The sequence below is a fragment of the Pipistrellus kuhlii genome, unplaced genomic scaffold, assembly GCF_014108245.1.
Source record: "Pipistrellus kuhlii isolate mPipKuh1 unplaced genomic scaffold, mPipKuh1.p scaffold_m20_p_11, whole genome shotgun sequence".
Lineage (NCBI taxonomy): Eukaryota > Metazoa > Chordata > Mammalia > Chiroptera > Vespertilionidae > Pipistrellus > Pipistrellus kuhlii.
The window spans coordinates 19,529,209-19,545,990 of record NW_023425416.1 but is presented as its reverse complement, the minus strand read 5'-3'; the positions used below and the strand labels follow the sequence as shown (position 1 = coordinate 19,545,990).

At 44.8% G+C, this 16,782-nt stretch overlaps 1 protein-coding gene and 1 non-coding gene across 2 annotated transcripts; both read right to left on the bottom strand.

Annotated features, from left to right (window-relative positions):
• Positions 1-186: 186 nt before the first annotated feature.
• On the bottom strand, positions 187-16,623 carry LOC118715734 (C2 calcium-dependent domain-containing protein 4B-like). Its single transcript, XM_045579143.1, has 3 exons — positions 16,108-16,623; positions 12,237-12,296; positions 187-397 (listed from the first exon to the last, which is right to left on the bottom strand). Exons 1-3 carry the CDS (start codon positions 16,515-16,517, stop codon positions 202-204), a joined length of 666 nt encoding a protein of 221 aa, XP_045435099.1. The 5' UTR covers positions 16,518-16,623; the 3' UTR covers positions 187-201.
• On the bottom strand, positions 9,803-9,925 carry LOC118715806. Its single transcript, XR_004986963.1, has one exon. It is a non-coding gene; the product is annotated as a small nucleolar RNA SNORA33 (small nucleolar RNA).
• Positions 16,624-16,782: the final 159 nt, after the last annotated feature.

Genomic DNA, 16,782 nt, shown 5'->3' with positions numbered 1-16,782 from the left:
TTCCTAAGGCACCCTGCTTGCTCTGCTCCTTACAGCGTCCCCGTGATTTTATAGTGCCCCTGTCATCTACCTGTTTCATTAATGAGGAAACCCACAATAGTAAGTGGCTTAGCATTATTTTTTATTTTTATTTATTGATTTTTAGAGAGAGAGGGGAAGGAGGGGAGAGAGAGAGAGACATCCGTTTATTGTTCCACTCATTTATGCATCCTTTGGTTGATTCTTGTATGTGCCCTGATCCAGGATGGAACCCACATCTTTGGCACAGCTGTCAAGCTCTAACCACTCGTCCACTCGTCCACTCGTCCACTCGTCCAGGGCTTTGGCTTGAAAGTCTGTGATTGAAAAGCCCATATTTTTCTTTTTTTCATAATGGTCTTGATGAGAACGTTCAAACCTGTATAAAAAAAAAAAAAGGTGAGGATATTTTTCTGTTGATTTTAGAGTAGAAAGGAAGGCAAAAGAGAGAAATAAACATCAATGTGAGAGAGACATATCAATTGGTTGCTGTCAGGTCTGACCAAATAATCAAATCTATATCTCCTCACCTGGGAAACTGACCTTTAGATCATTTTCCAACCAACATTCCTTTTCGCTTAGACCACATTCCACTTACTAAAACCAGTAACTTTCCCCTCCCGACTTGCCCAGGATCTGGACACACCCAGAGAATTCCCTGCTGAAAAAGTCCGCCTAGAGTCCTTAAAATCTGACTCCTGGACCCTGGGTGCTAGTACCATTTTGGGGCTCAGCCCATCTGGTCTCCAGATGATCTAATAAATTTATAAAATTCTTTACCTCTTTTGGCCTCATGTGTACCTCCTTTGGTGACACTAACAGCTGCCTCCTGCAAGTACCCCGACCAGGGCTGGGGATTGAACATGCAACCGAGGTACTTGCCCTTGACCAGGAATCAAAACCGACAACCATTTCTGTGCATGGGAAAATGCCTAACCAACTGAGCCACAAAAGCCAGAGCAAAAATAAATCTTTGACTAAAAAGTTAAATGCCCATCATGATCTTCCCAGTTAGCAATTTATGATCAGATCACCCTGTGAAGTTTTCTGCAGAACCCTTTTTTCACGCACAAGAATATTCCCAACATTTACAGAAGTGGAGCAAATAGCATAATGAATCCACCAGCCAGTTTCAATAATAATTATCATCTGCCCATCTGTGGTAGGCAGTTAGACAGACATACCTAAGCAGAACAAGGAGGATGGGCCCAGTACAGAAGGTTAACAGGCCAGAAAGCCCAGGTGCCTCACAAAGGACAAAGGCAGGGTGGGACTGGCCTGAGGGTGACCTTTCTTTCCCTAGCTTATCCTTAGTCCTGTGATTTGTACCCTGTTGACCTTCCCTTCCTAGAGATAACATTTAGGCCTCAGGTGTATTTCAGCTCCACACCCAGAACAGCAGCAAAACCTGACGGGCTATGCCATGGCTGACCTCAGGACCAGCTGCATTGATTGATGATCCCCCATGCCAACCAATCATGGGTCCTGGAAAGTGATAACCAGAATCATAAGCCAAGGTGTTTTCCACAGAGTCGTGCCTCCAGACGCTGAAGAACGAGCTACATGGACCAGAAGATTTAAGCAAAAGTGTGGAAAATTTATTATAAGCAGCTTCAGAATCCCCGCAAGGGGAGGGGGACCCAAGAATGGGCTGCCCATTAAAGCCTTGTCGTCCAGGGGTGCATATCTGCCACAAGCCTGCTGCTCTATCTGTGCCGTCACCTGATGGATTCCCTCAATAGTTTTTGCCCAGCAACGGACCTAAACTTTCCCTGTCTCTATGCGTTCTTTCTCTGTTCCTATCCTGAACTTTTTCTGTTTCTGTGTGTTCGTCCATCTTGTTTACAGCAGGCCCTCCCTTGGTTTCCCATGCCTCCCTTCCCATGCTTTGAGTCCAGAAACATTTTATTATTTCTGCTTGGTTGGTTCCTGCAGTTAGGTTGGCTCAGACTGCCATGTCTGTCCCTGCCCTATGGGCCTGCATTTCAAGTTAACCCTCTCAAAAGGACATACCTGAAAAGCTGCTGAATATTCTATTGAGATCTTCCCCTGGGACCTCCCCAAAATCTCCACCTTTAAAACTCTTAGGACAGCCGGGACCGGTTTGGCTCAGTGGATAGAGCGTCGGCCTGCGGACTGAAAGGTCCCGGGTTCGATTCCGGTTAAGGGCATGTACCTTGGTTGCGGGCACATCCCCAGTGGGGGGTATGCAAGAGGCAGCTGATCTATGATTCTCTCTCATCGATGTTTCTGGCTCTCTATCCCTCTCTCTTCCTCTCTGTGAAAAATCAATAAAATATATAAAAAATAAAACTCTTAGGACAGCCAAAACCGGTTTGGCTCAGTGAATAGCGCGTTGTTGGCCTAAGGACTGAAGGGTCCCAGGTTCAATTACGGTCAAGGGCACATACCTTGGTTGTGGGCACATCCCCAGTAGGAGGTATGCAGGAGGAAACTGATTGATGTTTCTCTCTCATCGACATTTCTAACTCTCTATCCCTCTCCCTTCCTCTCTGTAAAAAAAATAAATAAATAAATAATAAAAAATCAATAAAATATATTTAAATAAATAAATAAATAAATAAATAAATAAATAAAACTCTTAGGACAGAGGACCCAGCGCACTCCTCCTCCCAGAAGCACGCCAGTGCCTTGTCCCTCCGTCTCTCCCTCCCCCTCTCCATAGGTGGTTCACCATTACCGTCCTCACTCCCAAACTCCTAGGGCCCTTCCTATGCCTCTATAACTTGTCTCCTCAGCCCTTTTCTTCTATGAATTACTTCTTCTACCTCTGTGATTTTATAAAAAAGCTAGTGTCCTGCTGCACAGGTTTGTGCACATTGAAAGGAAATTAATTAGAAGAAATATTTTAATCTCTATATTCTCTCGTCTTGCTAATGAAAAGAAAATAGGATTCCACCAAGTCTCCCATCTACCTGCTCCAGGACTTCTGTGAGGATCAAATGAGATAAGGCACGGGGAAAACACTTCACAAACAGTTGGTTAAACTATAAAATGTTTGCACCTGGCTCTAAAGCAAGTTGTGTTCCTGGGCTGAAGAAACTCCAAGGAGGCTAGTCCTTAGGGCACATGTGTCAAACACAAGGCCCGCGGGCCAAATCCGCCCCGCCAGGCCTTGCAATGTGGCCCGCACTGCGCTGTCATCACTGCACTCCGCTGCGTTTCCATCACAATGACAGTTTATGACTGTTCAGTAAACCATTTGGCCCGCGATTTAGGCTGGATTTTAGATTTTGGCCCCTTCTCTGATTGAGTTCGATACCCCTACCTTAGGGCAAGGAAGCCAGGTGTTGCTACATGACGTCATTAGGCCATTACCTGGCACCCTTAGTGACTGTTTTGTGGGCTGCTTTTTGTGCTGGGGGTTTTGGCAGAAAAGGCTATGATTTGGTGGGCTGTCACTCTGAGGTGGTGGCAGGGCCTGTGTCCCACTTGGAGGAAGCCAAGTGTTGGTTTGTCCTGCCAGGCCCATGATGCTGTTTATTTTTAAATGGCCAGTGCATGTCATGGCAGCTCCTGCATTGAGTATCTGCCCCCTGGTGGTCAGTGCTCATCATATACTACCGGTCAGAGGGACAGACACCTAGCCTTTTATATAGAGAGACAGATGTTCTCTTATAGTTTGAGTCTTGGTTCTGAATTCTTTCCTAGCCAAGATTGCTAAACCCAGGTCAGATGCAACCTCACCAGTCTATACCTGGTGCCATTTCTGCCACCTACAACAAATCTATGTGTAGTCAATCCCCATCCAGTAGAATTATTTTAAAGCAAATCTCATTATTTCATCTTTAAATAATGATTTATCTCTGACAGATTACTACTGTTAAAAAATGCTTAATGCCCTGGCCGATGTGGCTCAGTCTGTTGAGTGAAGTGCTGTGCACCAAAAGGTCGCTGTTTGATTCCTGAGCAGCCGATCTATGTTTCTTCTCTTGCTGATGTTTCTCTCTCTCTTCCTTTTCCTTCCTCTCTCTCTAATATTCCCCTCTGGGGATCGAGCCCACAACCCAGGCATGTGCACTGACTGGAAATCAAACTATGATCTCCTGGTTCATGGGCTGACACTCAATCATTGAGCAACATGGGCCAGGATCTAAAATCAATTTTTTAAGCCCTAGCTCAGTGGATGGAACATCCGCCTGCAGACGGAAGGGTCCCAGGATTGATTCCCATCAAGGGCACATACCTCAGTTGCAGGCTCCTCCCTGTCGGGGCACTGGTTCATGCCAGAGAAAACCAATCAATGTGTTTCTCTCACATAGATGTTTCTCTCAGTTTTTCCCTCTCTCTTTCACTTCACTCTCTCTAAAAATCAATGGAAAAATATCCTCAGGTGAGGATTTAAAAAATAAATTAATTAATTTAAAAAATAATAAAATAAATTTTTAAAAATTGCTTAAGAAAGACAATTTATCCCTAACCAGTTTTGCTCAGTGGATAGAGCATCAGCCTGAGGGCTCAAGGGTCCCAGGTTCAATTCCTTTCAAGGGCATGTACCTTGGTTGCAGGCATATCCCCAACAGGGGATGTGCAGGAGGCAGCTGATTGAAGTTTCTCTATCATCGATATTTCTAACTCTCTGTCCCTCTGTTTTCCTCTCTGTAAAAAATCAATAAAATATATATTTAAAATAAAATATATAAGGACCTCATACAGCTTCACACCAAAAAACCCACAATCAAACATTTAAAAAGGCAGAGGACAGAACTGAGCAAAAAGGAAAAGAAGAGAGAACTCATGGACTTGGACAACAATGTGGTGATGAGAGGGGGTAGAGGAGGAAAGGGAGCTGGAAGAGGGCATAAAGGGGCTAAATTGTGACGAGGAAATAAATAAATAGACAAATAAATAAATGGGCAGCGGACCTGAATAGACATTTCTGGAAAAAAGGACATACAGATGGCCAACAGACACATAAAAAAATGCTCAACATCTCTAATCACCAGAGAAATGCAAATCCAGACCACAGTGAGATATTGCCTCACATGTGTCAGAATGGCTACCATTAATTAATCAACCAATAACAAGTGCTGACAAGGATGTGGAGAAAAGAGAATCATATACTGCTGGTGGAATTGTAGATTAGTGCAGCCACTATGGAAAAATAGTATGGAGGCTCCTCAAAACAAAACAAAACAAAAACACCCTAAAAATAGAGCTGCCACCGAAATCCATTTGGCTCAGTGGATAGAGCATTGGCCTGCGGGCTGAAGGATCCCGAGTTCGATTCCGGTTAAGGGCATGTACCTTGGTTGTGGGCACATCCCCAGTAGGAGGTGTGCAAGAGACAGCTGATTGATGACTCTCTCTCATCGATGTTTCTAACTCTCTATCCCTCTCTCTTCCTCTCTGTAAAAAATCAATAAAAATATATTTTTAAAAAATAGAGTTGCCATATCATCCCATAATTCCACTTCTGGGTATTTATTTATCCAAAGAAAATTGTCCTCAATTGGTTGGGTGTCATTCTGGTGACAAAAAGGTTGCTGGTTCAATTCCCAATCAGGGCACTAGTGTTTTGGGCTCAATCTCTTTAGGAGGCATGCAGGAAGCAGCCAATCTCATGCCATGTTTCTCTCCCTCTCCCTCTCTCTCTAAAAAAAATCAATTATATATATACATATATATATATATAGTTGTTGTTGTTGTTATTGTTGTTATTGTTGTTGCTAATACCTACCCGGGGATATTTTCCAGAGAGAAATTACTTTTAGAGAGAGTGAAAGGGAGGGGGAAGACACACAGAGAGAAACATCTCAATGTGAGAGAGACACATCAACTGGTGGCCTGCCGAGCGCCCTGAGTGGGGCAGGGAATCAAGCCTGCAACTGAGGTACATGTCCTTGACTGGGAATCGAACCCGAGACCCTTCAGTCTGCAAGAGGACACTCTATCCACTGAGCCAAACTGGCGAGGGCAATACTTTCAGAAACAGAGGGTCATGTATAGTGTTCTGCCAGTGATTGCCCCTGAAAACCCTCAAAGACCAGGAGGCGCCATAGAGACAGTTTTCCTCAGTGGTGTTAATCTGACCATTGGGAGTTTTGCAAATCCTGGCACACACAGTCCAACTTAATTTGGGGGAAACTACATTTTCTTTCTTTATTTATTGTGGACTCTTTCGTCCACAGACCAACACTATCCATTGAGCCAAACTGGCTAGGGCACTTGTATGGAGTGCTACTACGTGCCAGGCACTGCAGCACTGGAAGGGCCTGGATATCAGTGCTGAGCAAGGTGGGGAGATCCTTGAGCTGCTGTTCGTGGTCTTGCAGGGAAGGTAGCGGCGGCTAAACAACAAATCCAAGGCAGGGCAGGTGAGATGCTGTGGGAAAGTTTGGCTTTCTGGAATCTTGTCTACAGAAAATCTGAACCAGGAGACAGAATTCCCACTAGACATCTCTCTCATGACAACTGCCAGAACCTGAGAGGGAATGAAGTCTCCAGCCAGACTAATTTACACCCTAAATTTAATATTGCTAAATGGCATCCCCAGAGTCTGGCAGAATTTCACTTCCATTGCTAATCAAGGGCTGTCTGGTGGGTTACTTAATAACAAGCCTCACTCTGATTTCTGCCTTCAAGATGGAATATCACATTCCTGGTGTGATCCTTATAAATAACTGGGATGGGGAGACAGAAGGAAGAATGGCCCAGACATGGACTTCGGAGCAGGCAGACATGTCTATGCTGGGTTCCCAGGTTCTGTAACCTTGAGAAAGGCAACCTTTGTTCTCTACGCCTTAATTTCCTCATTTATAAAATGGGGACATTGATATATACGCTGAGTGGCCAGATTATTATGATTTCTGATTAGGATTAAAAATAATAATGTATTAATATTGTAGAAACCCAGCACATGGCAGTCAAGAATATATGTGGTTTTTTGTTTTTTCCTTAGTCACTTGAGATTTTTCTTTATTTTTTAAAAGCCCTAGCCAGTTTGGCTCAGAGCATTGGCCTGTGGACTGAAAGGTCCCGGGTTTGATTCCCGGTCAGGGTACATGCCCGGGTTGCTGGCTCAATCTCCAGTGGAGGGTGTGCAGAAAGCTGCTGATCAATGATTCTCTCATCATTGATGTTTCTATCTCTCTCTCCCTCTCCCTTCCTCTCTGAAATCAAATTAAAAATAAAAAAGTTGTGCAAGATTTATTTGCTAAAAACAGAACATTGGTGAAAAAAAATCAAAGAAACTGAGACAAATCATATACTTTGTTCATGAGTTAGAAGACTCACTGTTGTTAAGATGTCAGCTTTCCCCGAATAGATATATAGATTCAATATAATTCATTTAAAAATTTCAGCAGGAATTTTGGTTGATATCAACAAACTTATTCTAAGATCTTTACTTTTTGACTTTATGTTAAGTGTGAGTGTCTAAAGATGTAGAAATAATAAAGGGTAGAGCCGAAACCAGTTTGGCTCAGTGGTAGAGCGTTGGTCTACGGACTGAAGGGGGTCCCGGGTTCGATTCTGGTCAAGGGCATGTACCTTGGTTGCGGGCACATCTCCAGTGGGGGGTGTGCAGGAGGCAGCTGATCGATGATTCTCTCTCATCGATGTTTCTAACTCTCTATTCCTCTCTCTTCCTCTCTGTAAAAAATCAATAAAATATATTTACTTAACATCACTAATCTATTTTAGAAATCAGATATTCTATATGAAAACAGACTGGAAGAAGCCTGCTTCCCATTATTTTATTGATACATGGGAGAAATTATAATGCATGTCAATACCGAACCCCCCGAAATTTTCCCAAAACATAAATAAAATACAATGAAACATCTGCATACAAGCAACAATCTATCATGTTAATATTTGATGCGATTAAAACCATTGCTTCCTTCATACAGTAGTACTGGTATAAGGACAGACAGACAGACCAATGGAATATAATAGAGAGCCTAAAAATAAACCCTCACATGTATGATCAGATGATTTTCAAGAAGGGTTCCAAAATCATTCAATAGGGAAGGACAGTCTCTTCAATAGATAGCCACATGCAAAGAATGAAGTTGAAATCTTACATTACAGAAAATTAATTTAAATGGATCAAAGACCTAAGTGTAAAAGCTAAAAATATAAGAACTCTTAGAAAACATCGGGAAAAGGTTTCATGACATTGGGTTTAGCAATAATTTCTTGGATATGATACCAAAAGCACAGGCAGCGAAAGAAAGAATTGATAAACTAGACTTCATCAATATTTAAAACATTTGTGCATCGAGGGACACTATTAAGAGAGTTAAAACACAACCCACAGTATGAGAGAAAATATTTGCAAATCATATGTGTTAAGTAATTAATCTTCTGAAAATATGAAGAAAAACCCCTACAACTCAACAACAAACAGCGCAATCCAAAAATGAGAAAATAATGTGAACAGACATTTCTCCAAAGAAGATATACAATCAATAAGCACATGAAAAGATGTTTAACATCCATAGTCATTAGGAAAATGCAAATGAAATAAAATTAAATTAATTAGTGAGAGGTAATTAGGTTTATATGAGGTCATAAGGGTAGAGCCTCCATAATGGGATTGGTGTCCTTAGAAAGGGAGGAAGACTAGCATATTCGCTTGCTCGCTCTCTCTCTCTCTCTCTCTCTCTCTCTCTCTCTCTTCCCCACTTGAGAACAGCAGAAGGAAGCAAACTATAAATCAGGAAAAGAGCTCTCACCATACAGGCCCCTGACCTCCAGGCTCCAGACTGTGAGAAAGAAATGTTGGTTGCACCCTAATCGGTTTGGCTCAGTGGATAGAGCATCGGCCTTCAGACTCCAGGGTCCCAGGTTCGATTCTGATCAAGGGCATGTACCTTGGTTGCGGGCACATCCCCAGTAAGGAGTGTACAGGAGGCAACTGATTGATGCTTCTCTCTCATTGATGTTTCTAACTCTCTATCCCTCTCCCTTCCTCTCTGTAAAAAAATCAATAAAATGTATTTTTTTAAAATGTTTGTTGTTTAAGCCACCTAGTCTATGGTATTGTGAAATAGCAGCCAGAGTTGGTTAAGACAGGCAGTATGATTGGCGGGCCTGGGACCCATATCCACTCATGCCCAGGGAGGGAGGAGGGGCAGCGCCCTAACAGAAGTTGGATACTATTACTAGAAGAAAAGGAAAAGGAGCGCTGGACAAGCCCCACAGACTTTTCATTACAGCTTCATGTGGATATTTAATGAGGGATTCCTAAAGAGGTGACAATGTTATTTATTTTAATCATCACAAGCAAGAATTAACCTATTTTTGTATTAATGTTTTGAAGACTTTATAGATAGGAGTAAATTCTACATACATGAATCCTTTAAACTCTAAAGTTTAGAGTTTTTCATTCATCCCCAACTTTTTAAGGATTAATAATATTTTAAAGATGGAATGGTTTGAATGGCTCCACATCTGAAAATGGACTTTTGTTTCATTCTTCAGCCTATCTCAGTTTTATTTTCTTTTTTTAATATATATTTTTTATTTTAGAGAGGAAGAGAGAGAGAGAATCATTGATCAGCTGTCTTCTGCACACCCCTTACTGGGAATGGAGCCCATAACCAGGCATGTGCCCTTGACTGGAATTGAACCCGGGACCCTTCAGTCCACAAGCTGACACTATCCACTGAGCCAAACCAGTATGGCTACCTCAGTTTTCTTAAATGTTTTTTTAAATGTTAGTACCTAAGAACTACAGGATGGGGTGGTTTTGTGTATAAGAACCTTGATTATTACTTTATGGACAATAAAGAGATTTTTTAAAGGGTATTTTTTTTCTTATAGCCATTTTCAAGGACCTTCATGCCTTTCGTATCTTTAAGGCTTGTAACATGGCTTTACTATTATCAACTTTCTCTAAATTTCTGCAAGAACACATTCAGGTAATAAATAGTAATTTACAAGCATATTTGTCTTCAATTGGATTTATCTTTAGAGCCTAACCTGCTATAAAATATGAAATCCTCTCTGCTAATCTTTACTGAGCATGTGGCCAAAATTTCACATACTTTACCTCATTTAAACCACCTGAGACTAAGGGGTTGTCAGTTGAATTTTATAGGTTCAGATAATTTTAAAAACTTACTCAAGCCACACAGATACAGGGATTTACAGAACACAAAACCCATTTGTCTGACTTGACAGGTCCAATGCCGATTTGGAGAGACTCATCGGCTCTGAACAGTTCAGTGTCAGGGTTATGTGTACCGGCCTTGACCAAACCAGTGCCAAGTTTGAGTCCCAAAACTTCCACTTTCTAGCAATGCAATGATAACAGCAAATAGCTTTGAATGTTTTCCAAATGCTCAGCACTCTGTGTGCACAATATGTCATGCAACCTTCCTGAACCCTGGGAGTGAGGTAACACTACTATCGTCACCCCCACTTTACAGGTGAAGAAACAGGCTGCAGAGCAATTGTGAGCAGAAATGAGATTTAAATCCAGATGTTTGACGCATGTGCTCATAACTAAATGATATGAATTTTAAAAAAGGAGCAAAAGTAGTTGAGAAGAAATGAATCCATTCTGTGGAATGACCTGTATGGTGCACTAAGGAAGAATGGGTACTCTGGGCCCTGGGTGGGTAGCTCAGTTGGTTAGAGCCTCGTCCCAAAACACCAAGGTTGTGGGTTTGATCCCCAGTCAGGGCACATATTAGAGTCAACCAATGGCCCAGCCAGAGTGGCTCAGTTGGTTGAGCGTCATCCTGTGCACCAGAAGGCTGCTGGTTCAATTCCTGATCAGGGCACATACCCAGGTTTTGGATTCGATCCCAGTCAGGGCATGTTTGGAAGGAAGCTGATTGATGTTTCTTTCTCATATCTATGTTTCTCTCACTGTCTCTCTCTCTCCTCCTTCCTCTCTCTAAGCATGTCCTTAGGTGAGAGTTTAAAAAAAAAAAAGAGTCAACCTGCCCTAGCTGGTTTGGCTCAGTGCATAGAGCGTCGGCCTGCAGACTGAAGGGTCCCAGGTTCGATTCCGGTCAAGGGCACATACCTGAGTGGCTGGCTCAGTCCCCAGTAGGAGATGTGCAGGGGGCAGCTGATCGATGATTCTTTCTCATCAGTGATGTTTCTAACTCTTCCCTCTCCCTTCCTTTCTGAAATCAATGAAAACATTAAAAAAAAAAAAAGTCAACCAATGAATGCATAAACAAGTAGAACAATAAATCAATCTCTTTTTTTCTCAAATCAAAGTTTTTTTTTTAAAGAGTGGGCATTCTGGCCAAAACCGGTTTGGCTCAGTGGATAGAGCATTGGCCTGCGGACTGAAAGGTCCCAGGTTTGATTCCGGTCAAGGGCATGTACCTTGGTTGCGGGCACATCCCTGACGGGATGTACAGGAGGCAGCTGGTCGATGTTTCTAACTCTCTATTTCTCTCTCTTCCTCTCTGTAAAAAATTCAATAAAATATATATTTAAAAAAAAAAAAAAGAGTGGGCACTCTGGGGCAGGCTACCAGGAGATAAATAAATCTCAGACCCTCCACTTGCTAGAGGTGTGACTTTGGGCAAGTTATTTAACCTCCGTGTAATGAGTTTGGGCAAGTCATTTAACCTCTGTAAAATGGCCATGTAGCAGTACCTACCTGTATTAGTTTCCTAGCACTGCCATAACAAAATATTATACTATACATTGGCGGCTTAAACAACATAAATTAACTTTCTCACAGTTCTACAAGCTAGGTCAAGTCCAAGATCAAGTTTGCTGTCAAGTTTGTTTTTTTCTGGGGCCTCTCTCCTTTAGTTGCATTCTCCCTGTGTCCTCCATAGTTGTCCCTTGGCCTGTGAGCTATTTGTCCTAATCTCTTTTCATGAGGAGAGTGATATTGGGTTGGGGCTGACCCATGACTTAATTTTCCCTTAATTACCTCTTTATCGTCCCTATCTCCAAATGCAGTCACTTTGTGAGGTACTTACCTAGAGGTTAGGACTTCAATATATGAGTAGGTAGGGAGGGCACAATTCAGCCCATAACACCATCTCATACGATTATTGTGAAGATTAAATGAACAATACATGTAAAGCAAAGATCAGGGGACCTAGAGTGTTTTAAGGGCTTAATAGCTGTTCAACAGAACTGAACACTTAACCTAGAACACTTAATAAGAGTATCCAGCGCGTTACAAATCTTTCTCTGGTGGGATATTGGCTGGATGTGCCCTGCTGGCTCTCTTCTTCGCCAGGTGCTCAGTCTGGCCTCACCTTTACCTTATGGTCCATGGTCCCCATCTTGATCCCACAACTGTTCCATTCTGGTCTGGTCGCTCCCTGGGGACAACGAGAAGCTCTCAGATTTTTTTTCTGTAACTGCTCTCCTCCCCCCCCCCCCCCCCATTTGTCTTTAAAATGAGGAGACATTCTTCCTCAGCTATTCCCAGCTCAGCAAGTGCCTTTCCAATGCTGCTATTTCTACTCTTTGGAGAAGCTACTTATTAAAATTTAATGACAATCACTTACATTTATAAAGCCATTTTCAATTTACAAAGCCTTCCCCCCCCCCCCCCATCCATTATCTCTTTTAATCCTTACCACAGCTGTAGGAAGGATGTTTTTTTCCTCCATTTCATAAATGAAGAAAATAGGGCTCTGAAGAGCAGCATCCTTGACCTGGGTCACGCTGTTGATCCCTGGCAGAGATGGGTCCTACATTCTGGTCTTTCAGTTCCAAGATGTGAGGAGTAGCTCACCTTTCAGGCCTTCTTTTACAGATAAACAGCCCAGGATATCCGCCCTGCTCTCTTTTGGGGGGATGTAGGGACTATTTTAAAAAATATATATTTTTATATTTTTATTGATTTCAGAGAGGAAGGGAGAGGGAGATAGAAACATCACTGATGAGAGAGTATCATGGATTGTCTGCCTCCTGCACGCCCCCTAGTGGGGATCAAGCCTGTGACCCAGGCTTCACACACACACACACACACACACACACACACACACACACTAGAATTGAACTCGGGACCCTTCAGTCCTACAGGCTGACACTCTATCCACTGAGCCAAACCAGCCAGGGCTGGGACTATTTTTATTGGAAGTGACAAAAATTCAACTCAAACTGGCTTAAACAAAAACTGAATTTATTGACTCACCTAATAAAACAACCCAGAAGCAGGTTTTGGGGCATGGATGGATCTAGATGCTCAAACTATGTCATTAGAATTCCGGTCCCCCCCCCCCCTTTTTTTTGAGAATTTTTAAAAAATATATATATATTATTGATTTTTTACAGAGAGGAAGGGAAGAGATAGAGAGCTAGAAACATCAATGAGAGAGAAACATCGACCAGCTGCCTCCTGCACACCCCCCAAAGAGGATGTGCTCACAACCAATGTACATGCCCTTGACGGGAATCGAACCCGGGACCTTTCAGTCCTTAGACTGATGCTCTACCACTGAGCCAAACCGGTTTTGGCTTTTTTGAGAATTTAAAAAAGAGTCTATTTGAGCCAAACTGATGACATGCTGGAAAACAAGAGCTCAAATGCTCCTCTTTCCACTTTTTAACTTCCTTCTGTGTTCATCTTATTCTAAGACAAATGCTCTACTTGGGGTATCAAAGGTGGCTCCAGTAGCTAAAGCTTACAATTCCCCAGTTCATTATTCTCAACAGAAAGAGAACATCTCCTTATAAACTGCAGTAAATGACCTGGATATCCCCTGAACCAATCATTGTGTCTGCTATCGTGGAGTATGCTCACCGTCCAGGCCTGATCATTTGCTTCCCTGTGTGGAAGAGGATGGTGGTGACAATGCGGTGAGTCCCACCAAACCCAGGGACTGAGTAAGGGAGAAAGGAGTTTCTTTAAAGAAAAAGTATTGATGTCAGAAGAGGTGTGGGTGGTGGGCACATCTCTTCAGGGCACCATTGCTCTGCAGAGCTAAAACAGGACAACAAGAGAGGAACTGGGAGCCCATCTTAGCAAGAATTCTCAGTTCTTGTCCTAGCTGGTTTGGCTCAGTGGATAGAGCATCAGCCTGTAGATTGAAGGGTCCTGGGTTTGACTGTGGTCAAGGGCACATGCCAGGGCTGTGGGCTTGATCTTCTTTAGGTGGGGGCATATAGGAGGCAGCTGATCAATGATTCTCTCTAATCATTGATGTTTCTCTCTTTCTCCCTTTCCCTTCCTCTCTGAAATCAATAAAAATATATTTAAAAAAAAAAGAATTCTCAGTTCTTGCCTTGGAAGCAGTCTATGTTTTTTTCCCATGGACTGCCTCCCGTGGCTCACTAGAATAGAGAAAAATGTAGTTACTCATGGCAGAGTAAGGAGAAAAGATGGAGCTTCTGGCTCCAGTAACTTGTGTTCTGAACGGTACCCAAACCAGGAGAACTCATGGAAGGGGACTTTGAAGTGCTCTTTGAGGAAGACCACTTGCCTACGTCCTCCTCCCAGAACTTCCTATCTCCCCAAGAAGCTGTGAGCTCCAGGAGGACAGGGACCACATCTATTTTACCCACCATCTTCTCCCAAGGCCTAGCATGGTATTGTGCCTGGCACACAGCAGGTGCTCATCACATGTTTGTTGCCTGGTTCGTGAATCAGGTTCATCAGCCCAATTAGCAGGATTGATCCAACCTGCTGTATAAGTGACCTTTGTTCTCCATCTGTCAGGTAGGGGAAGGTTTGGAAAGAGACACTCCCCACAACCCCTCCCAGCTTATGATAACGGTATCTTAGGGCTATCGGGAGGCAGGCAGGATGCCCTTTGCAAAGAACCAATAGAAGGTAAGCAAACTTACTGAACACCCAGGTGACATGACATCACATGGGTCTGAGGTCTCCAAATTGTGAGAGTTCATAGACTCATAATATTTTTTATAAGTACCTCGCGCTAACGGATTCGGCCCCTGGAGCTCCAGATTCATAATATTTTTTATAGTAAAAAGTTAACACTGTCGAAACCAGTTTGGCTCAGTGGATAGAGCGTTTGCCTGCGGACTGAAAGGTCCCAGGTTCGATTCTGGTCAAGGGCATGTACCTTGGTTGCAGGCACATCCCCAGTAGCGGGTGTGTAAGAGGCAGCTGATTGATGATTCTCTCTCATCGATGTTTCTAACTCTCTATCCCTCTCTCTTCCTCTCTGTAAAAAAAATCAATAAAATATATTTAAAAAATTAACACTGCCTATTTTTATTTTGCCAAGTAAAGACATTAAAAAGAAATTTCCATTAATTATTATCACCATTTCTTTTTTTAAAAGAGATTTTTTACATTAAGAGAGCAGGAAGTACATAATCTCAGGAAGATAATAACTAGTCCCTTTCTCCCCTAAGGGGGGGAAAAAAGACAATTGGCAACCTTACCTATTTTCCCCCCACCCCCCACCCCTGTTCAGAGGTAAACTTACTCAGGCTGACCCCTGAGTGAGGTCCAGTATTTGGAACCCACGAGTAAAGATTATTTTTCAAAGCCCACTTTTAATCTTCGCTTTTTAAAAATCAAAGCTTAATCCGTTCACTTTACAGATGGGGAAACAGAGGTTCAGAGAGCGCAAGTCCAAGGTCAAAGAGGTAGGTAGTAAGGAGTCAGTTTGAATTTGTCTGAGTGCCAAACCGGGTCGCCTTGGCAGATCCTGAGCCAAAGCTTTCCCCCACTCCAGGGAAAGCAGTGACCCACCCGGCCTTCTTGGAGTGCCCCAGGGTGAGCGCGGCCTCACTTGGATGCTTTGTTCTTAATGATGTACCCACTTCATGCCGGGCACTGGGGACGACAGTGTAAGGAGGGTCACAAACAAGTCCCCACTCTCCTCTCCTGTGCCCTCCCCGTGGGCCCTGTTCCTCGCCGGGCGGCCAGTGAATCCCCACGCAGGCAGGGCCGCTCACAGCCCGGGGCTCCCTCTCCTAGGCGACTCCGGGAGCCTTCCCCGCCTGCCGGACCCACAGGTCTGGACGCGCAGCGTGCACCTTGAGGCGCTGTGATAGGCTGTGAGGAAGGCAATTTGGGAGAGAGAGATCTGTTCCAACCCTATCCCATCACACCGCCTCCGGCTCCTCCCCGCTTCCCATGGACTCTGCGGGGACCCATAGCCCCGCCGCGTAGGCTGGGAGAAAGGGGTTCCCCAAACCAGAGGGCCCTACCGTGCAGGGGACTCATCGCTCCGGCTGGGCGCGCCGCCCGGACCCGGGCCCGGGCCCGCCCCGTTCCGCACGCCCGCGGCGGGAGCGCGCCTCCGCGCTGCGCGCCTGGGCCCCGGGGCGCGCGCCTTGGCACCGGAGCGCGCCCGGCAGAGCCGAGCAAGATGGAGGCCGCGCCGCGGCCGCCGCCTGGGCTGAGGCCGCCGCTGCCCGGAGCGCCGAGCCGCGGCGCCTAGGTCGTCGCGCCAGTGCCGGACCCGCTGCCCCGGACCGGGCCCAGGTGGGTGTCCCCGCACCCTGTCCCCGCGGCCGCCGCCTCCGTGTGTGTGCGCCCGGCCTGGGCGCGGGGCAGGCCCCCCCCCTCCATCCCCGGCCCTCCCCGGCCCGGCTGCTCGCCGGCGCCCAGGGGGCATCTCCCGCCCGCCGCCGCCCCTCCCAGCCCAGACAGCCTGCCCACCCTCGTCCCCTGGGCCTGGCAAACCCCTCTCTGCCCAGCCCCGGCGTGCCAGTCCTAGGCTCCCTCCCGGCTTCCGAGGAACCCCCCACCCACCCCGGGTCCAGACCCTGCAGCAGTCCCAGCCTCCGGCCCCTCTGTAGCCTCACCCTGATCCCTCACCCTTAGACCCTCACACCAGCCTCCCTCCCTGTCCCAGCCCCCTATCACCTTCCCAATCCCCC